At 38.2% G+C, this 22,906-nt stretch overlaps 1 protein-coding gene across 7 annotated transcripts in view; it reads right to left on the minus strand.

Moving 5' to 3' along the window:
- PDE11A (phosphodiesterase 11A) overlaps window positions 1-22,906 on the minus strand; it is a 131,524-nt gene that overhangs the window by 16,236 nt on the left and 92,382 nt on the right. For 5 of the 7 annotated variants that reach the window (XM_009555682.2, XM_054069346.1, XM_054069348.1 and 2 more), the window contains exons 14-19: window positions 21,080-21,170; window positions 17,782-17,882; window positions 13,327-13,404; window positions 11,880-11,947; window positions 8,966-9,036; window positions 4,365-4,448 (exon numbers count right to left, since the gene is read on the minus strand). In XM_009555682.2, coding sequence (XP_009553977.2) covers window positions 4,365-4,448; window positions 8,966-9,036; window positions 11,880-11,947; window positions 13,327-13,404; window positions 17,782-17,882; window positions 21,080-21,170 — 493 coding nt within the window. Of the gene's footprint in view, window positions 1-4,364; window positions 4,471-8,965; window positions 9,037-11,879; window positions 11,948-13,326; window positions 13,405-17,781; window positions 17,883-21,079; window positions 21,171-22,906 lie in introns of those variants that run through there. The other 2 variants (XM_054069349.1, XM_054069344.1) reach the window with 2 other exon arrangements.

The raw sequence follows: 22,906 nt of genomic DNA on the forward strand, positions 1-22,906 counted from the left end.
ATTTAAATAGCTGCTGTCGTTGTCACTGACTACCTGACTATGTATTTATCTGCCCAGAAGCAGAGTGCGTGGCCTTTGGCCCTGCTATTCATAGTGTTACTGTCTCTGCCTAACAATGCTGTGAACAGAGCTGGGCTTCTGTTAGCATCTTTTGTTTGATGTGAATCACTGAAGCTTTGATGTTGTTTGTGAGAAAAATAATGATTAAAAAGAATAAGATCTTCATTCTCCCCCTCTCTCTGCTCCCCACAGAGAAATCTGATCTGTGTTGGGAAAAATCTGTGACGGATCCTGTCTTAGGTACACACAAAACACAGATCAGGAGAGAAATCTGTTAGTGATGAAACTCTTAGCATCTCTTTACTGGAGGGTCAGAGAAGCAATTTGTCTTAATGATCAAAATTCTGTTTCCCATTAAATGAACATGTATGTCCAAATAGATACAGAATACTTTCTCTGTGTGGTGAACACAGCTGTCAGTGTAGCCATAGTGTTTTATTTTCCATCGGATGTCTTAGATTTTCTGCTTCAATTGCATATGCTTCCCCTTTACTGAATATTCTACCAAAAAAAAGGGACGATTACCTCATCCTGAAGCTACATTAGTAGATTTTAAATGCTCTACAGTTAAAAAAAATACATTTTTCCTTAGAAATTATTATTTTAATAAGCTTGTTTCTCATCTCTACTGATGGAACTCTTTTCTTGCTGGCATTTTTAATGAAAAGCAAATGTGATGCTGCATAGTGTAACTAAAGCCCCTAAAATCGGAGCTTCAGAGTAAATGGATGGCTACATAATAATGTAGTAAATGGTTCTGCTACACAAGGCAAAACCTCCACTGTCACATAAAAATACTCTGATCAGTGAACACTACAGAAACAAAAAAGTAAATTTAATAAAATTATTATGTCTCAAGTGTAATAAAAAGCAATGAACAAAAAATTAGGAAGTTTTTATCTTCACAAACCTTTGATCCACAGTGTGAAGGAAACAGGTTTGATTACTAAGGTATTTTGAAATTGGAGGTGGCTTGATTCCCACACTGAGCAGCAGGGAGGGAGAGAGCAAGGGAGCAAAGCCATGGCTCACCATGTGCCAAGAGCAGTCAGGCTTACCGAGCAAATACAAAAAGGTTTTAGATTTAGACACTTGGATATGGAAAATCTAGCTTTGTATAATTCCTATTTTTTTAATATCCCCAGCTCTTATTATATATCTATATTTAGCTTCAAGCTCCATGTCAGCTTTTGATATAGCACATTTTTTATGTCTTCAGTCTTCTTTCTTCTGGATCAGACAGGCATTCCAAGGAGTGGTCAAAGAAGATTACTAACGGAAGGTGCACAGATCTTAAGGTTTTGCTAGTCTCTTGTAAACTTTCGCACAAAAAGAGGCAAACTCCGAAAAGAATTCTAGCCAGGTAAGCAGACAAATGTGATACACATCCCCTAATAAAGGAGACTTCATTATCCTTTACTTGGGAGAACTACACCTCAGAGTGGGTTGTCTTCAGCTACTTTAAGGAAATGCAGAGAGCAGAGCAGATGGATAAGGAGGATAAAGAGCCATGTATCACCAGAAGACTGATCAACTCCCAAAAAATGCTTCAGAACAGAGGAAAAAAATAAGGCTAGGGAGGTCATAAGTCTCTAAAATGCTCTGTAAGGTTCATATACTGTTTTAAGTACGCCCACTCCTTCTGGGCACTCTGGTATGTAGCTTAGATCATAAGCTTTGACTGTGGAGGAGATGTGGTTTCTTATAGTACCGTCAGTGGCATTGGGTAGTGTCAGATTACTACTGGAAGTTTGGGCTGTGGAGTTCCTTCTGTATTGCATACTTCACGCATCCACAACTGCCAAAGAGAGCCTACTCTTGGGAACTACATTGAGCAAAGAAAATGTCAGGGGGCTCTGCTGATCTCTTGTCTGACTTCGATGGAAGCTGCCAGCATTAACTGGTTGCTAGGACCCTCTTTAATGTGTGGCTGTCAAATGAAACTGAGCACAGCATTAGGTCCTGCTCTAGCAACTGCATTGGTATGGATGCACGCATTCCCCACAGAGTTTTCTTCATGACTCTGCCCGCATGGATTCAGGACTTCTAATCACTAGCACGGAAAAAACTACACACAAAAGCCTTGATTTGTTCTCTATGGTTTCATGTTGTAATTTTGGTACCAAAATGAGTGCCAAGAATTTATTTCAAACATATGGTTTTTATAAGCACTACGCTAGTGAACTATATAAGTATTGCTAAGATTCTACTGATTTGTCAGCTGCCACTCTACCTCTTAATGTTGTATTTGTAATGATGTAATCCATTCTATCCCCACATGCAGTCCCTACAATGTATTACAATGGCAGAATTTTAAAGAATGTATTTGGAAAGAAAAAAAGAAAGAAATCTAGGGTTTGGCCATAGTTCTCGTGTTCAGCCAGCCCTCAATGGAGGATTTACAATGCCTGAATACACTGCTGATGTGATAAGTGTACTGAGGTTTGTTTAAGCTGGATATGAAAATTAAAACTTAGCTTCACATTGAAAAGAGAATCTCCCGCAGTGTAATACTCTGACATCAAGTTTCTTGTTTACCCCTAAGGCTGGTGCTGCAATGACTTCCAGGTTTGATGGTGTCTCTTTTTTAAGTTGTTGAGCAGCAGGCTAATAGCTGCACAGCGTGATGCAAAGACAGCAGAAAGCAGGGAAATCAGATGTGAATATATTCCCCAGAGATCTCCTGCTAAGATAGAGCTAACTAACCAGAGCTTTAGTGCTCAGATGTAGTCTTCTCATGCAAAGTATGGGCTGATTATCAGCTCCTCCTGCTTTATTGTACATTTTTTGATTACAGATGCTATTACAAACCATGAATTCTGGTATAATATGCATTCTAGTGCAATATGAACTATTATATTGAAAGGAACGTTATTTTTAAAGAGTTTTCACCCAAGTTCAGTCCCACACCCTTACCATATTGTGCAAAATGATCTTAGTATATTTAAAGATAAAGGTTTATTTTCTTATTCTGTGTTTGCTTTACCTTAATTGTTTGAAAGCCAGCAATTTAGTTTATTTCATCATGACAAAAACTGACTTAATAAAGGAACAGTATCTACTTGGTGTTCACGCATACTGCCCATGTTGTACAACAGGAGTTGCCTCTGCTGGGCGGTCACTTCATTATTGCTGTCGGGGCAGCGTCATATGCCACAAGGTTTGGAGAGCAGGGGAAGCACATCATGATTCTTATCTCATTTGCTATTGATGACACATCTGCTCTGTAAAATCAAAAGGAACTGCTAATCCATTACTCTGTGTGTGTAGGGAAGCTACATTCAGGCAGAAGTTCAACAGTTTAGTGTTAACATAGCAGCTGGTATCTGCTTCCCAGGTTTTTGTGTTGTCACTGACTCATTCATTACTCAGAGAGGTGAAGCAATCTGGGGTGCAGTGGTAACAGGGAAAACTTGTTGCAGTTTCCCCAAAATGCCTAGTGAGCATATCCCCATGTTTTCTCAGATATCAATGGCCAAACTGGTAGTCTTTAGTGGCATAAGGCACTCTGTGTGATTTCAGTGAGTAGGAGGCAGACTGGCTGACGACACAGTCATTGGTGGTTAAGTTTCTACAGTGTTGTTCATCATCCTGCTTGTGTAGCTCTGCTTTCTATACCCATAAGAGGCAAAATGTTAAAATTGTGAAGTTTGTGTTACACAAGTCAAATGCTGAAGCTGGTTTAATCCAAAAAGAGAGAAGCATTATTCTGGTCATCTATAGTCATAATAAAATAGTTCTTGAGAGCTTATACACCTTCTACCAGCACCCAACAGTCTCTCCAGAAGCATGATTAAAAGAGTAAACTCAAAGTTAAACAGCACACAGGTTAAACCACAAATCATTTGTCACCGACCTTAAAGGTTTGGCCTAGAGTGCCCCTTAACAGTTTGGAAACGAGCCAGAAGAGAGTGCAAAGGCTCAGCTTTGAATTTCCCTTTGGGCCACACATATTTGGACTGGTCTGACAGGAGCAACTAATGAAGCTATCCCTCCGGCACCTCTGTGCAAAGCACTCCACACCATGCCACGATAAGAATCAGTTTGTCGCAAACACAGTAACATAAACAGGTGCCCTATGAACAGGTGCCCTATGAGCTTTTATGACTTAGAGAGGAATTATGTTTACAGATATTACCACCTTCAGGAAATCTGAATATTTCTTCATAGAATCTAGACTTTTGGTAAAGTCAAAGAGAAGAGTTCAAATAGCCTTCCAGGCTGCACTGTAAGCTAACTCTTTTTCCCTAGAGAGGCAAGAACAATCTTCTCTGGACTCTACAGGAGCAGTAAGTAAAAATTACCTCATATAATGGCATGCAGATGCTATCAATCCACTCAAGCTGCAACCTGGGTAGTTCATCTTTCCTGTTCCGATCAAAAATGGCCTGAATTGAGAAGGGAACAAAACTGTCATGCTTTATTACATTGAAATATTTTACAGACACATCATCCAGCACTTTGGAGCTATGATCAAATTCTCACAACCAGAACGCTTTGTAAACCATAATCATTCTTTGCAGCAGTATACCTACTGCTTTGTCTGGCATGAAAAATAAACTCTTTATTTTCAATTCTGTTTTGAAATTTGTAGGCTGAATATATTTGAATTTTATAATTTTGTGATATAAAATAAATGCTCTGCAGTTAGAGGTGAGCTGGTAAGAAGCCTCCTGTAGAAATGTAGATACCTTTGAGCAGAAATTTCCATTTTCTCATATAAGGTTTTCCAGCTTAGCAAAATGAACAGTGATGGGTCTGGGGTGGCTCCCTCCCTCCCAGTTACAACCCCTTCTGCAGAACCAGCCTTGTATGTGAATCTAAAGGGTGAGGAAGTAAGAGATCAGTTTTGGGAGCAGTTATCAATTTGTTCCTCTGGAACCAGCCTAGTTGATTGCTCACGGCGCTCACCCAGAGACGAAATTAAAGAGGTTGAAAGAACATAGAAGAAGCTGAGTTCTGAAGAGTTTGAATGTGAGATCAGTTTCCTCCGTACCCTGCCTGACATTACTTAGGTCTATCAGCTTTCTATCTACAGGAATTTAATCCTCCTTCCATTGACCCATCCATACTATTTACCAAATGCCCTTTTTACTCTCTGAATATGCCAAGTTTTAAATCTTTCTGTCTTTTACTGTGGAAAGTCTGTTCTTATTCTGTCCAACCTCCTCAAGGTTGGTGTCTCCTGAGAAGATTTACTTTCGTTCTAGAAACTCCAGACTATACATATTACATGACATTAAATGTCTGGTTGACTTCTAGTTGTAGCCTGCTCTTTCTGACATAAACAGGTATCACACAGTGTATCTAAATAAAACCAGGAGGTAGGATTCAAGGACTCTATGATCTTAAATTAGAATCTTGGGTTTGATTTTGGAGAATTCTGTACTTCTTATTCAAATAATTTTGAAAAATCCTGTCATTTTCTGATTGTTATAAGCACAATGCAAGAAAAAAATCCTTCAGTTTTAAGATAAGAGAATATTATGTTATCTTTCTGACTAACAACTATCCTATCTAACTAGCAGCAATACCTATCTAGATGGCTTGTTATAGTGATATGTCATGAAACACATCGGCATCTGATCTTCTTTTAAAATTCCTCATTACTGTGGTAAAACTCTACATAATTGTGACCCTTAGCCATCAACTGTTAGAACTGATGAACACTGTGATTATTTACTGGCCTCATCTCCCAACATGAAACAACACATCAATTTACTGGATTCTTTGAAACTGTGAAGGGCCAAACCTAGAGGAAAAAATCTTCCTTCAAGATGCATGGCTTCAAAGCATCCTACATGTGGCTCCCAAATTACTGTATTTCTGGGTGCAGACTGTAGAGCCCAAAGGAAGAATGAGAGGGCTCCTATGATAGAGGAAATACTGAAGATATTTATAGCAATACACTCATCTTTCTTGACTGTCTAGGCTGTTGGATGCATATTTTAAGAAGACTTGAGTCCAGAAGAAAGCTCTGGCTTTTGTTTTTCTCTGCACTTCTACCAACTCTATAATATGTCCAAAATGTAGATGCTATAACAAACCTTAAATTAAGGTTGCTGGACCCTAGCTATTTGCAATGGAATTTGTTGCTACTTGAAAACAGTAATGTTAACGTATGTGTTGAAATAAAATTATTTCCTGTTATGCTTCATTAGCATGAGAAACACACTTTGCAAATTTTACAAGACAAGAAAGGCACTTATATCCACATTATATGGGATGCTACTTGCAGTTATTCAGGCCTAGATTTCATCTCAGAATTGTGAATACCATGACTGACTGATTATTTTTCTACTGGACTACAGCTACCATTTTCTCTGAGATGTATACACGGAATAAAAATGGTGACCTTGTATCAACAGACAAGAAAGCTGAGGTACTCAACAACTTTTTTGCCTCAACGACCACTCTCCTCACCTCTCCTGAGTCAATGGAAAACAAGAAGGGGCCCAGGAAGGGCCCTTCTTCCACTGTAGGGGAAGATCAGGTTTGTGACCACATGAGGAACCTGAACATATATAAGTCCATGGGACTTGATGAGATGCATCCCAGCGCCCTGAAGGAGTTGGCTGTTGTGGTGGCCAAGCCAGTCTCCATGATATTTGAAAAGTCATGGCAGTCAGGATGGTTACTGGAAGAAGGGTAATATTATGACCATTTTTAAAAAGGGTAGATAAGATGACTCTGGGAACTACCGACCTGTCAGCCTCAACTCTTTGCCTGGAAAGATCATGGAACAGATTCTCCTAGAAGCTGTGCTAAAGCACATGGAGGACAGGGAAGTGATTAGAGACAGCCAGCATGGCCTCACCAAGGGGAAGTCCTGCCTGACTAATCTAGTGGCTTTCTATGAAGGGGTGACCACATCAGTGGACATGGGAAAAGCAATGGATGTGTTCTATCTGGACTTCTGTAAAGCCTTTGACACGGTCCCACACAACATCCTTCTCTCTAAATTGGAGAGAGATGGACTTGAGGGTGGACTGTTTAGTGGTTCAGGAATTGGTTGGATGGTTGCATTTAGAGAGTAGTGGTCAATGGCTCAATGTCCAGGTAGAGAGCTATGACAAGTGGTGTCCCTTGGTGATCCATACTGGGACCAGTGCTGTTTATCAATGATATAGACAGCAGGATTGAGTGCACCCTCAGCAAGTTTGCACGTGACACCAAGCTGAGTGGTGCAGTTGTCACAGCAGAAGGACGGGATGTAACCCAGAAAGACCTGGCCAAGCTGGCCAAGCAGGTCTGTGCCAACCTCATGAGATTCAACAAGGCCAAGTATATGGTCCTACACCTGAGTCGGGGCGATCTGCGATTTCAGTACAGGTTGGGGGATGACGTGATTGAGAGCAGCCCTGTGGAGAAGGACTTGGGGGTGCTAATTGATGAGAGGCTCGATATGAACCGGCAATGCATGCTAACAGCCCAGAAGGCCAATGGTGTCCTGGGCTGCAACAAAAGAAGCGTGACCAGCTGGTCAAGGGAGGTGATTCTGCCCCTTTACTCCACTCTTGTGAGATCCCACCTGGAGTATTGTGTCCAGTTCTGGAATCCCCAACATAAGAAGTATATGGAACTGTTGGAATAGGTCCAGAGGAGGGCTATAAAGTTGATCAGAGGGCTGGAGCACCTCCCATATGAGGACAGGCTGAGAGAGTTGGGGGTGTTCAGCCTGGAGAAGATAAGGCTGAGAAGGCTCCAGGGAGACCTTATAGCAACCTCCAGTACCTGAAAGGGACCTACAAGAAAGCTGGGGAGGGACTTTTTACAAACGCATGTAGTGACAGGATAAGGGGGAATTGCTCTAAATTGGAGGGGGGAAGATTTAGATTAGACATTAGGAAGAAATTCTTGATGATGAGGGTGGTGAGGCACTGGAAGAGGTTGTCCAGGTAGGTTGTGGATTCCCCATCCCTGGAAGTGTTCAAGGCCAGGTTGGATGGGGCCTTGGGCAGCCTGGTCTAGTGGGAGGTGTCCCAGCCTATGGTGGAGCGGGTTGGAAAAAGATGATCTTTAATGTCGCTTCCAACCCAAACCATTCTATGATTCTATGCACTACTACAGGGAAGAAATTCATTAATGCCCCTCTGACAGTATATGAAGTGAAAAGCCATTTACTGTATCTGAGCATTGTTTACTACAGATGTTTTAACTGTATTGACTTCAATACATCACCACAGGCTCATGTGCAAGTATTATCAAAGTGAGAACAAGTTTGAGCCACTGGAACGATCTTTTTTATTTTTGGAAGCAGGAACATGTTTGTGAATGACTTGTAAGTTAAATTCTTTTGAATACTTCCTGTTACCCTTCTCCTGTTGCCTCTGGATAATGGCTTGTCAACATTTTGAGGTATTTAACTGGGATAAAGCTTTCCATTCAAACTGCTCACTAAAAATCTTTATGAAACTTTTTAGTTCTTGCTTGACATTTTATACCCATCTGGCTATATTCCACTCAATACCAATGTATCCTCTCAATCAGTGTTATATTTAGTTGTATAGCTGTAGAAATGCTTTTCATCATTTGATACATCAAATAACAGACAACTATAGCATACAGTAAATCCAACAATTTTGATTCCATAAGTAACTGGTGATTTTTTATTTGAATACTGTATTAAAACCAATACCTTTGCTTATAAAATTAGTCAATAGAATAACCTTGGGATATAGGTTTAGAAAATGGGGAGAAGAGTTCAATGCAAAAGTGATTGAGTTGACTGGAGAGCTTTTAAATATGGGTCTAAATGCATGTCTAAGCTTAAGGGATAGAGCCTTTATTTACTCCAAAATTTTTCTCTACATACATAATACAGTTATTTTTTTGTGAATGAGCACAATGATATTTTCTTACCCTATCCAAGTGAGTAATTATGTCAGAAGAAATAAAAACTTACTGAAGGGGTGAGTTTGAGTTCAGATCTTTCTCTGTCTCCTTGTTCAAAGAACTCGCTGGTTACCAGCTCAGCTGCCTAAAACATAAATCATGACAAAGATTAGAGTTATTGCTACATAACTTTTAGGGTAATGACTTCATGACCATGACTTCAGCCTGTGCTTAACTGTAAAGAAGTGAGCAGTCCCACTTACATGAGTGATGTCAGGTACATGTTTATATAGTTTTCAGGATTGGTCATTCAGGGGTATAAACAGCCATAACCACCGATAGGTACACTTAGCCCTTTTGGATAGGGAATTGACAAGGGGAATTACACTGCAATGTCAAGGTAGCACTCAATGCAGTTGTGTACAACTTAAGTATTGAGAACAGAATAGAAAATTATAGCTTCTTGTCAGCACGCACAATAGCGCCTGTAAAAATGCTTTTTAACATGCACAAGAGCTCTCTACGTATTTAAAGGCTGTTGCCCTATACAAGCAGCTCCACTTTTCAAAGAAACTTAATTAAGCAATAACCTCTGTTTGCTTAACTTAATGTGAAATTATAAAGGTTTTGTCCTCCACTAAGCTTTTTTTTACCCCCATGACTATCATCACAATAGGATCTGAATATCTAAATATGAACTCAGTTTGTGATGTTCATATCATGATCAAAATCAAGAACTGGTGGGTTGGAATGTGTCTTTCTGATTTTTGTGAATGAAGATGCTCTACTCAGCAGAGGTTTGTGCTTCATAGAAGAACACAAGATTTGAAAACCAAATTAGCTACAGAAGCAACAGGAGTTTTAAGAAGTCAAACAGTGAACAATCCTAATATAGTAGCATTTATATGCTGTACTCTTTTCATGTGTAGGGCTTAGAAGGTAGGCATGTGTGACATTTGAAATGCAAAAAAAAAAAAAAGAAGAAACTAATCTACTGAAGATGGCATTCAGTTCCTAAAGCGAGAACTGCACTTCATAAAATCTCAAAATTTCTTGGTCTGGAAACTGCGTGGTAGCTAACATTCACACATCCTAAGCTTACTTGAAATAAGGAGTAGGAAAATAAATTGGAAGTAGGTTAGGTGATATTATAAAGTACTCTTAAATCTTGAGCCAGGCTATCACAGACTTTGGAACTTTATAATATATTTAATCCCAGCACACTAATAAAATTCTGGATCAATACTCTAGATAGAGGAATAATTTAACAACTTAGCAGCAATTAAGGGTTTGCTCAGTGTATTGTATAAAAATAATCATGACATAGTCTCACCCCTGTGAATCATCACCATTCTGATCTTATTCTCCTTGTGTCCCTTTCTCTCTTTTGCCTGTTTCTGTCTTCTCTTCCTAAATTTTGCCTTCTTACATGTAGCATTTATTCTCTTTGATTCATTTATTTGAATCCCTTTCTCCTTCACTTTTCATATATTTTTTTTTTTTTTGGCACAGTTGAAGTCCAACTATTTCCTGTTTTCCTTCTGTGGACCTATTAGCCTTTCTGCTCAACCACGTAATGTTTCAATCAATCCCAGACTGGATTTTTCAATATAAAGTAAACCTGTACACTAGCTTGCAGGGGAATTTTCACCTGCAGACCTCAAAAGCATGAAGGCTAAAAAAACCAATTTGCCAGAGACTTCAGCACTAATTCAGCACCATAGCACAGACTGACAATGTGGAAAACAGACCCTACCTGACATTTCAGCTGACAAAGAAAATGGAGAAACTGAGTTAAAGAGGAAACAGGAGAAGGGATTGCTCACACTGCAGCTGTGGCTGGGTGGCACAGAAAAAGCTTGTGACTCATTTTCTTACTGCAGGATATAAGAAACTTTGCTGATTTCCATGCCAGGTGACCATATTCTGACTGAATAGAGTAACAGCCTTAAAAGGACTATTGTCACAGTCTGCTTATAAAAGCAAAAAACCCTCACCTGACAAAACTGCAAGCTGAGCTGAAGCTCTCACCACAGCAATGCTTTTTTACTGAGTTAATGTGCATGGAACTTTCATACTCCCACAAAGAAGGGCAAGTCCCTTTCAGCTTCTGTTACTTCCTTGTCCTTCTCCAAGAAATCTGGCTGCTCCTGCCTCATTAGTTCTCTGGTCTAGCTTCTCTTTTTCATCCCATCTTTTTAGCTGTCACTTTGCTGTAAAGCCAAACTCCCTTCATGTGCTTATCCATACTCAGCTGTGCTGATATATTTCCTGTTTCCTTCTTGATGCTGTGTATTCCTCCAAACCCCTACACAGTCTGCCTTCTACTGGCTCATTCTGCTCTTCAGTAAAGAACACGGAATTACTAGTATGGGTACAGGAAATATTAAGGATGGATTCTCAGTAAGAAAGATGCCTCATGGTAAAGAACAAGTAGTTGCTTTCAAGTGCTGGACCCAAGTTTTATGTATATTTCTGAAGAGCCTGCTCAGCAGCAGAAGCCTTCCAAGTACAGGATGCTAAAAAAGGCTCTATACTACACTTGCAATTTTTACCCTTAGTGTTGAGAAAACGAACACATTTCTCTTATCATGTATACTGAAGATTTTATGTTAATCAAAGTTTATAAATCATCTGCTGATTCTGCCCGTGCCAAGGAAAACTTAAGGACAAAACAAGTAAGCACTGCTATATGTGGCTAATGCTTTTCTTGTTTAATCCATCCACTTCTTTATATGGTTTTAAAAGGTTAATAAGAGGAGAGGTTGTAAAGCCAGATCCCTCCAGGTACCCACATTCTGCTCACCAGCATGTATACATGGAAATATTACGCAATAAACCATTTCTTGTAGACCCCCCCTGCTATTTTTTATAGCATTAATACTGCTGTAAGTTGATTCCAGTTTTGGTCCCTTGTAAGCCAGAGCCCTGGGAATATTGTCCTGCCAGTCCCGCCTCCTCGCAGCCCTGCTATTAATCATGACTTGCCTGTCTTGAAATCTCCCACGGTTTGGTCACAGCTCCAAGGTCACAGGCTGTCATTAGCATTGATCTGAAAAACAGAAATGAACAATACAAGCTGAATCAACCTTTGTTGGATTTCTAAATAACTCTGCTCTGGATGCATAAATAAATAATACATATACAAAATGTCGGCCCTGGCACCTTCTTTTCCTCCAGAAAAGAATGACATGTTTGAAATCTCAGCCATCGGCATGGCTTTTACATCACAATTGTGCCTAAGCAGCCTAAAGTGTTGCAGGTCATCAGATGATGAATTCTGGTATTCTGCATTGCACACTAGAAAAGAAATGATATTGCAAGGGGTTAACTGCTAATTTTGCACTACTTCTAACTCTACTTACATTAATACCTAGAATATACTAGAAAGCATGTGCTTCGCATGATATAAGTAAGGGTGTTATGACATAATAAACCTTGCAAACTGGATTAATTTATATGCCTATTTGTAAGTGACTGCTGTAGCAAGAGAACCTGTAATCACAGAAGGCATCCCAGACACTGTTTAAGCAGTTTCTACTGCTCATCTACAATAAAAATTTAAGATTTACTATGAGCTATACTGTTCCACTGTAGTTTAATACTTAGCTACAACCGTGTTTTATATGTATTAGGAGAAAGAAACCATTCAGCTGTAGAAAGTGTTTACGTACAGTACATGATGCAAATAAAAGTATAAGGAAGTTTAAATGAAGAACAAGGGCACTGAAAATGAAGCATCAAATATATCGCCTGAATCTAAAATTAGAAACAGGTGAAATGATATGGAAAATAGAAAATTGGCCAATATTTTGGTCTAAAGACCAAAGGAAGCAGAATTTTAATGACATTTCAGATAAATGAGACATAATCAGGCATGCATATGCAAACGCATACATTTTATTGTCCCAAAAGCACGGTGTACCCAACCACCCACAATGTGTGAGGTTTTTCAACAGGATGCATGCTTAGACCATTTTTGAAGGCTAGAAGAATACTGTGTATCCGCAAATTCCCAGGTACAGACTAGAAGAGCAGAAATAAGCATGGCCAGTGAAAGAAAACAGAGAGGAGGAGGGAACAGGGAAACGGACAAGAAAGACTTTTGTGTCCTGAGGCAGAATATTGATGCTTTCTGGAGAAAAAGCAGAAAGGCTGAGTAGGAACTGGTGAGTCTGGGAGAAAGGGAAAAAAACATGATGGAGTTTGAAGGCAGAAATAGGAATGGAGAAGGTGAGGTCACACTGATTACATCCCTGCTGTTTGGTAACGTTTAGAATTCATACCATATATTTAACACAACAGATCATATTTTTATAACAAGATACCTTCTCTTGTTACTATAAGTCTTCACTCCAGGATATATCAAATTCCTTAAACAAATATGGCTGTGCTTTGAAATAAGCAGTAAGCAAGAATAGTAGTGCTCACCGAAATATTTCTCGGTGCTTTTTTATATTCCAATCATAACCACCTTTACCGACAAGTTCAAAAAACTCGGTCCTTCTCCTGCAACAAAACAGATCATCAAAGGAGGAAACAATACATTTCCAGGGCAGCACTGCAGTAGAAACACAGTTCTCTGTATGATATGTAATCATCGCTACTTATGTATTATTGTTAAAGTCGTTAAACTGACAGTCCATTTAAGCAGGACATACTAATTTCCGAACATGTTCTATAAATGTCTGTTATCAATGTCAGAGTTGCCTAGTAAAACAATATTGAATTTATGAGCTCCACAGATAAGGAAATAAATGGCACTGAAATGTTCAGTCTCCCATGGAAGCTACAGCAGTGGACAGACAGACAATAGAAATATTCCTGAAATATACATGCACTTCTTCCTACTTGTGCTTGTAAAATGCTTTTTTCACTTCTGGATCCTGAAGGGTTTTTCAGAGATGTGCAATTCCTGTAATTTTCCACACACAGAACAAAACAGTGAGACACTGGAGCTGCAGCTGTCTCGAGTTAATGGTTCTTATTGATGGGAAACTAGGTCTCCCTGTTGGGCCCATGCTTTGTTCTCTGGTGTATCTTGCCTGTTTCCTCAAAGATGGACAAAATATGAGCCAGAACATGCTAATGCTTTCTTGGTGCCTTTAAGTACCAAAATTCGGACTTATTATTTATATAATTATAAAATTACCTGTAATTTTTCATGGCACTGAGACTGCAAGCAGCTCTAACTGCATACAGTGTGACTACAATATGAATCAGATCCTGCCCCAGATGTAGCGGAAGCTGAGATATAAAAAATATGGAGCAACGTCCCTGGAGTGACACCACATATTCCAGCATCAAAGCTGGAAAGCAAATACTTAAGTTCTGAATGACAGTCCAGTACCCAATCTCATAGGAAGCCATGCTATCTTTTTTTCAAGTGGAAACATAGTAGAGATTCCCCAACAGAAGAGCATTTACAAAATACAAAAACATATTTTCTACGTTTATTTCCGCTAGACTGAGATTTTGAACAGTGATTATAGAAAGAACAGTCTGATGTCAGCCAGTACAAGTTTTACACACAAGGAGATGCACACTTCCAGGAACACTGCCCTTGATCAATGGACAGAATTTTAAGTGAGACGTTGCATTATTCTGGTCCCTGACTGTCATGTGTTATATGACCAGTCACTCCTACTACTGGGCCTTTCTAGAATGGATTTCGTGACAGCAACTAGAACAGGGAGATCATAAGGACCACATAATGATATCTAATACCTTATGTTTTTAAAATAAGATTTAAGAGTGTTCCATGTTACAAAATTTGCTCGTGCAATGCAAAGTCACACATGCAGAAACAAAATTCAGTTCTTTCACACAAAATCACAGCACCATGGCCCCAGTGAAAATAAACATTTCAACGATGAAAGTTATAACGGCATAGAGTAGCAGGCACGTAAATCTTAAACAAGTGTATTCCCGAGAAGATAATGAACTACATACTCTATTGTGAGCAGTGGATTTTCGCATCCTGTATTTCAGTGCCCAGTCAAACAATGTAAAAAATGATAATTCTTTCATTTTTCAGTATTGGATATTCTGGGCAATCCATGTATTACTGGGGAAAAGACCAGCAAGAATGTATAAAGCTGAAAATTCAGGAGGATGACATCCCAGAAACCTCAAACATTCAAATTTAAAATATAGAGATCCTTGAATAATAACTGAAAATGTTGTGAGTGTCAAGGACTTATAATAAGTGGAAAACATTAAAATAAGATTTTTCTTTGAAATCCATTTAAATGGGTGTTAAAGTAGTGGTCCAACTCCACAGAGAATTCCTAGTGTAGGAAGCAGTCAACCTGAGGAAAGCAGCCATGTATAAGGGAACAATTTAGTGTTTCCTACCAGGTGCTTATGTATGGTATCCAAAAGGAAATTGTTTGCTATTATTAAACAAATTTAATATGACGGGATTTAAGAAGTGAAAATAATAACAATTTTGCAGTGTCTTTGAGTAATGTAGGCTCTGATTGTATTTTGCCTTGAAGGGAGTTGTCTTCCTATTATATAGCAAATCCAGTTGCTCTACAGCCCAATGGGGCTCAAGACATCATTTGAGTGAATTTCCATAAACTTCATTTTGGTTCTATGCTTTTGTTTGTCATATTATCTACAAACATAATTATGTAGAATTATCTACTAAAATCAAATATGTTTTCCATCTGATCTTTCGCTGAAAGTAATCTTTTTTGTCTGCATGTAGAAGAGTAGTGTTTTGAGCAAGTTATAAATCCTTGCTCTGCCTGGAGATTTGTTGCTGTTTTGCTTGCTGGACTTTGTGATCATTAGGTTTAGGTATTCTGAGAATACTGATACAAGAAATTCCTTCTCTACAGAAATGTAAAGATGTATCAAACTGAAAAACACAAGTTAGATTATTGTGCAGAAACATCTGTTCACATAGGGTGGCTTTAAGAAGTGTAAATCACTAATGTTTTCAGGGAGTGATTTTCAGGTACTTTCGGAAATGAAGTAGGATAACAACTACCCAACTAATGAATCATAATTACACAAGAGGAAAAGATAACTTATTTGCAAACTTCTGAGTAAAGAGGCCTCATTTGCTAAAAGTTTTCTGATATCTGTAGCACTTAAAATCAATAAAGCAAGAAGGGAAGAATAATTTTGAAATTCAGCTGATGTGATTACTTCTCTGTATTAAAATTAGAACGATGTCTTAACCATGTAGCTTTTCAGTCTAAGGCAGGCAGGGAAAAGAGCTCCATCATGTCTGCGTCTGGACTGAGTTCCCTCCCAAGGCACTGCTGTGGGTCCTCTCTGGCTCTTCCAGGGAATGAAGGATCCCAGAAAGGGGGAGCACATGGGGCTGTGCAAGGGCAGATGCCCTCTCAGCCTTTGCCACTCATCTCATCCTTGACAGCACAAAACATTTCTGCAGCACTTGCTATTTTTGATGAGCCAGGAGAACCCATTCGGACACATCCTTGTGGTCATTGTATCTCACTTTAAGTTGTCAGCACATTCCGCTGTTGCACTAGCCCACCAGATAACAAGTGATCTTAACAGACAGCTTCAACGAGAGTATGCTTAAAAGCGTTTATCTGTCCTGCCCAGGATTTTCATGTCGGCAAGCAGATTATTGCTTAATGGACTAATGTTTAGGCGTTATTTATAATAAAACTACTAATTAAAACTCTTTCTTTTCAGCTTCCAGGAAACAAAGAATATCAGTGTATCTAGTGCTAGTAGTGTTTAGAAATAGTCCTTGGCACAGTATCTAAATACTGAGAAAAAAAGACAAAGCGATAATTGCAGCATCTCCACTTAGTATTTTTACAATTAACAGTTAAAGATAACAATAAAGATACTTTGTATCTTTATTAAGTTTATTATGTTATCTTTATTACATTTAACATAACTGTTAAACAATTTCAGGGTAAAGGCTTTGCCTCAGGTTTTCTGGTAACTTGGTTTGGTATCAGTCACCTGCATAAAGGAGGGGGGAAGCCAGGTATACCTCCCTAAAAGTTGAGAAAAACGTGCTACCCAGCACTGTTTGGGAGAGGATACCAACGGCCATCAAACAAAAATTCATTAGGATTAATTATTCTTCCCAAGACTGGGAAGGCAGTACACTGAAACTGCACGTCTGACTGCACTTCTCCCTGTAAGTCAGCCACAGGCATATGCCAGAGAGGGGGGACGGCAAAAGTGCAGTGTGATGGTGACATGGTTCCTCCAAATACATGCATGCTCCCACACATTCTCACTGAGAAGAGCTTTGTGATAATTAACAGTATTTGAAAAATATAAAATAGCATCATCTTGAAGTCTACTTAGAGATTTAATTTGAAAACAAGAAAACACAGTAAAACGGGATGGAAGAGACCATACTATACTTCTCTTGAGTTAAGCTGTGTAAGACCTATTGTCACGTGATGCAAATTGGCATAGTTGGTCTCCAAAGAAACGACGTGCATGCATTCGTTACCTCTGCAACTGAGTCTATAACTGAATATAATATTTTTTAGCATAGACATTTGAAAACTCTGAAATGGTGGAAATTAATTCTAAAATGTCGTTGATTTTATACATGCCTGTATACATGATCACAGAAGGGACATTAGAATTATGGGACTGAAATGTAATTGATTCCTGGGATTCCTTTGAAGTATAAGCCTAGGACTTCACTTGCCTTTTTTTTAATACAGACATATTACACATTAAAGCAAAACTTTCTTGGACAGGAGATATTTTTATTAGCCTAAGATACACTAAATATTAGACTAAATCTCTTCAACCACAGCTAAACACTAATTTCCCATATTATATATCCTTATTGGTATTTAACAGGTCATTAGAGTAAGTTCTTCGAATTTTCATTTGTCAAATACAAGAAAAGCCAATACTTACTCAAAATACAGAGTGAGGTCTGTTGCCAATATCGATTGCTTTAGAAGCTGCATAAGGTCACTGTAGTCCTTAGAGGACAAGTTAGCGAAGATGTTGTGACCCTATAATGAAAGAGATAAAAGAGGTAAAAGGCTAGAAATCAATATAGGTTTTTAAAAGGTTTTCTAACTCTTCGGTCTGTTTTCCTACAACAGAGGCCTCTTCTGATTCATGGCAAAACTACAACAAGATAATAATGTTAATACTGCTGAGATTACATTGGGGTGAAAGAGTTGACAATTGTAATCAAGTACCTAGGATGTTTTTCTTAAACTCTGCTGAAATTATAGCCTCCTCAGGAAAGATTTACTCTTTGCTCTGAGCCCATACAGACTCAGTTTATGGGGAAAAACTATGGATACATCTCAATCTTCCCGCTTATTAAATGTTTTGGAGAGCTGTGCCTTGCAGCTTTTGAGTTGTGCTCCTAACAGATTTATCTGTGCTGCTGCTGCTTGCAGGCACACAAACTGCTGTTAGAGCAGTCAAAGACACTAAATCAGTTTTTCATTCAAAACAGCTCATTTGCTCACTCTGCCGATTACTGTGTTGTCTTACAGTGTATACACACATTCCCTCCACAGGCTAAAGAACCACAACTTTATGCAGTTTAAATGCCCTTTGAAGGCCAAATAGGCTATTCTTTTTTAGGGGATCCTGGATTGTGAATTTGAAAGGTTCTCCATGGCCAGAATGAAAGGAAGCAAATGTTTTATAATTGCTATTTAAGACCAAGAAGGTCCTTTTGAAAATGAATTTCTGAAAACTAAGAAGGACGGAGATCCTATAATTTCTCTACAAAATCCTAGAAAAAAATAAGCTGAAAGAAATAAAATTAATAAAAATTTTAAATGAAAGTTTAAGAAGTGGTCTTTATTACATTAGTCATGTATAACTAAATTAACATAAATAAAAGTGCCACACTTTTTTTTTCTAATTACCTATGGAAACAATGAGGCTCTTGCTAAGCAGAGTCTTATTTTGATGGTATTTAGCACTGTAATGCGTATGTTCAGTATGCACTGCCACCTATTGCTTCGGAAGATTAAAACACCCTTGAAAACAAGAATTTTCCAGCAACGGGATTGCTATAACCATGATGGTCTGAGGACATAGACAAGATAAGGTCTAGAGGTAGAGATGGTTCGATCAGCTAATTGTTGGTCTAAAAAAATAATTAGCCATGTGTAAAAGATGTTTTCTGCATCAATTAAATTGTTGTTTCTTTTTGGCTAAATATTGAGAAGGATTTGAGAATCTGAAGCTTATTTATGAAAAACAATTCTAAAAACAAAGCACTCAAAAGAAAATAAAGCAAATGTAACAGGAAAATAGCAGCTCTTACAACAGGCGTAATTTAACAAATTGTCTATTGTTCTATAATATCTGTTGCCTTTCTGACCTGTTTCATGACGTATAAACACATGTTGTTACAAAGCTCAGGATCACTTATACTGAGGTTAGCATGTCAAGAGCACCTTTGTCCAATGTGGTAAAAAAATTAAAGAAATAATACTATGTTTCATTCTAGATAGCAAAGACAGAATAGAATGCCAGCATTAGTAGATGGGATATAATCTAATTTCAGCTTATTTGAGAGAGGAGACCAATTGCTCAGCTGGTGAAAATTAGTGTATCCTAAAGCAGATTGGAGGATCCTAATCTGCATTTATTCCAATCTAAGGGGTGTAGTGGTTATTAGCAAACAGCATCTATTGGATAAAATTCCCACAGGATTAATTTTCTGGTCTAGAAATGAAGACCTGGAGAGGAAGCTGCCTGAATGATCAAAGAGGAGGACTTGCATTTCAGGCAATATTTTACATCTCTGAAAGAAGCTGGAGTAGATTCCAAGGGAAAACTATTTTATTTTTCATGAATTTCTTTATTTTTAAGTTGGAGAAGATAACAAAAAGCATCTAGACTAACATGAGCTATAAAATTTCAGAGAGTTGTCCATGTCTTGCCTGTCTTCAGAGTAACACTAAGTCATGATGAAGATTTCAGGAACTAAAGAAATCGCTGTTTCCCAAGAAAGCTTGTTCCAGAGACTGAACAGTCTCACTGCTTTAGGGGGGAAACCCCAAATAAACAACAAAACAACCAAAAGTCCACTCCTTTTCTCCTATTCTGAACCAGTCCGTTTTAACTTTCAAATGCTGCTTTTCCTTATATCTTTCCTTGGTAATATAAGAAGCCATTCACTTCCTAGTATCACCTTTTAGATAACCTAAGCTTGGCCAAACAGATTGACCTGCTTAAATCTCGTGCTGGTCCTCCCCTTTCCTATGTCTACTTTTTTTAATATAATGTTGAGAAATTGAACACTAAAGCCACAGTCCCATGACTATTCTTTGTGGCACTGTACACAGAGGTAAAGCTATCATCTTGTTTCTATTTATTTGTGATCACAGGACATTCCCAGATGCTCTTCAAAAGTTATAGCAGATCAACATATGGTCTCCAATTGTGCTGCATGATGAACAATTTTGGTTTTATTTATTATAAATAAATATATAAATATATAAATACATTTATAATAAATATAAATATAAATTATATATTTATAATAAAAATATAAATAAATATAATAAATATAAATATATTTATTTAATTTATACTAAATACATTTTGTGTAATTTAAGTAAATACATCCACTGTTTTGCAAAGATTGTGTGTCCATCCTTCTAGATTTCTCACTTACTACATCTCTGAAGCAGTGCATGCTGTTGGCGCCTAAGATATCGTAGGCAAGAATTATGTCTTTAAATGTATCCACAAAGCAGCGAGTGTACTTTGGACAGCACAATATTACTGATATTAATTTAAAAAAGACCTTTAGTAAAATTATGCAAAACCATCATAAAATACTCATTACAGTCTGACTGTCAAAGAATTAAATTGGTCTCGTAAAGGATCGCTGTGATACTCTGAAAACAACACCTTTGGGGAAAAGTAAGAGCTTGTTTCGCATACCTATAAACTACAGAGCAGGATATATGTAAGAAGACTAAGAAAAGCTGACAATATGATTAGGATATGTTCTCCTTGCCCCTAGCTGATTGAGACAAATATAATCTCTGGACTCCATGATCAGCAATTGTAGTTGTTTAATTTTGTGCTAGTTGTGACCTTTGTGATAACCAATAAATAATTCCTCAAGGAGAGGGCATTGAAAAGGTACTGTGTGTGGTATTTCCTTTCTCCACCTGAAACTGCCCAACAGTTTATAGTGAGATTAATAGTAACGCTTTTGTACCTCACTTTGGAGAATCATGACAGCATGATTGAAGTGGTGGTGCTCCAAGGTAGCAGAGGTGCCATAGAGCTGAGCTAAGGCTGATCCACTCCTGAAACAGAACATGGGGAGTCAACAAATACTGATCATCTGCTTACAAAGCAAGTTTCAGAGACAATTTAGTAACAAAAGCATATAGCCACACTCTTCCTTTCCATTTCAGCAACTACACTTGAGACAACTGACAAGATCAAAATATTAATTTAAAGCCAGATACAAGGCATTTATGTTCCCGACCTTGCTAAATAGCATTGACTGACTGGAGACTTTCCTGCAACTACCAAAGACTTTTGTAATGCAGCTTTTAAAGTACTCAGTGATGCAACAGCATGGATGCACCACTGTGCACTAAAGACAAACAGTAATACCCTTCAGCTTGGACTGGCTGTTCTGCTACTACTTTTTAATTCTTAATAGATATAGAGGTCTTGAAAAAAATAACGTCACCAAAATACAACAACAAAAAAAACCAACTAAAAGTGCAGTGAGATTCTCTTTACGTAAAACCATGCACGTAAAAAAATACAAAGCTAAACAAAAGACAAAAGTGGGAGCAGTAAATATAAGTTTAGCATCTCTTTAGAATGCATCTTCTCATAATATTTACTGTCTGAAACAAAATTAGATTCAAAATACACAAAGCAGGTGGGTTTTCTAAGTTTGAAGAACAAAAACCATACAGAATACAAATATGAAACTGTGAATCATTGGGAGGCGCAGAAAAGGTGACTGGATTGTCAGAACAGTTACTGTTCACCATTGCTTCACTTCTGTGACCCTGCCTAATGTGCCAGGATGGGTTTTCTTTCCAAAGAAATTAGAATAAGAGATTATGCTACAGACAAACGGAAGGAATCTCCTAGGAGTGTATGCTATAAAACTGTACCATACTGATATTTAATTATCAGAAGCAGCTATATTAGAGAGAATGATGTCCAGGAAATATCATCCCTAGAGAATGTGGTGTTAAGATATATAATAAAACCATTTCAGACAACTGTGGTATTGCCTCCATCATATACCTCTTGAACTTTCATCACCCAGAACAGCAGTATTCAACACTGAAGATAAAAGAGTAAAATGTGATGCTTATATTTATAAGTTAGGCTAGAGAATAAATCATAGCTACTCTTATGAAAACCACAGCTTCTGTTTTCAGGGATGGTTTATACATGTGTGGTAATGTTTGTCTTTTGTTAAATGTCTTCAGCAATTTCTTTATGGAGTCGTAAAATGGTAGCCTCCTCTTTGTTGTCAAACAAGCATGAGTGATAGCAATCTAATGCTGAAACTGCTACCTTTAACTCAGCCACCCCTCTGTACAAGAGATATTGTTGTGTAATGTTACACTGGAGAAGTGGTTAACTTAATCAGAGCCTAAAACGGTCAGGATGTAAATCTTTGGTCTCATTTTTGTAAATTAGGAACATAAACATCAATCAGCTGAGCTTCCTTCCCATTTGTCTCGTCTCTTTTGATTCTCTTCAAGACCAAGCTGCAAAAAGGCATCTAGCAGTGCTTGGTAACCTTTGCACCACCAGCTCTGTCTTTTGAGCACTGCAATTGATTTTCCTTGCTATGGTGATTGAAGATCCAGACAGTGTCACTGTTTCATTGAGACTGTACAGCAACAACAGTAGCTCAGGAAATGGCAGCTTAGCAAATATCAGAAACACCAGTTTGAGTGATGTTCACGGAGGTAACTCATCCCCTGAAACGCAGCAGCCCATGCATACACACATTGCAGCAGAGTATTTCTGCAAAAGGTAGGACAAAACAGACTAATAC

This window comes from Cuculus canorus, chromosome 6 (genome assembly GCF_017976375.1).
Source record: "Cuculus canorus isolate bCucCan1 chromosome 6, bCucCan1.pri, whole genome shotgun sequence".
Taxonomy (NCBI): Eukaryota; Metazoa; Chordata; class Aves; order Cuculiformes; family Cuculidae; genus Cuculus; species Cuculus canorus.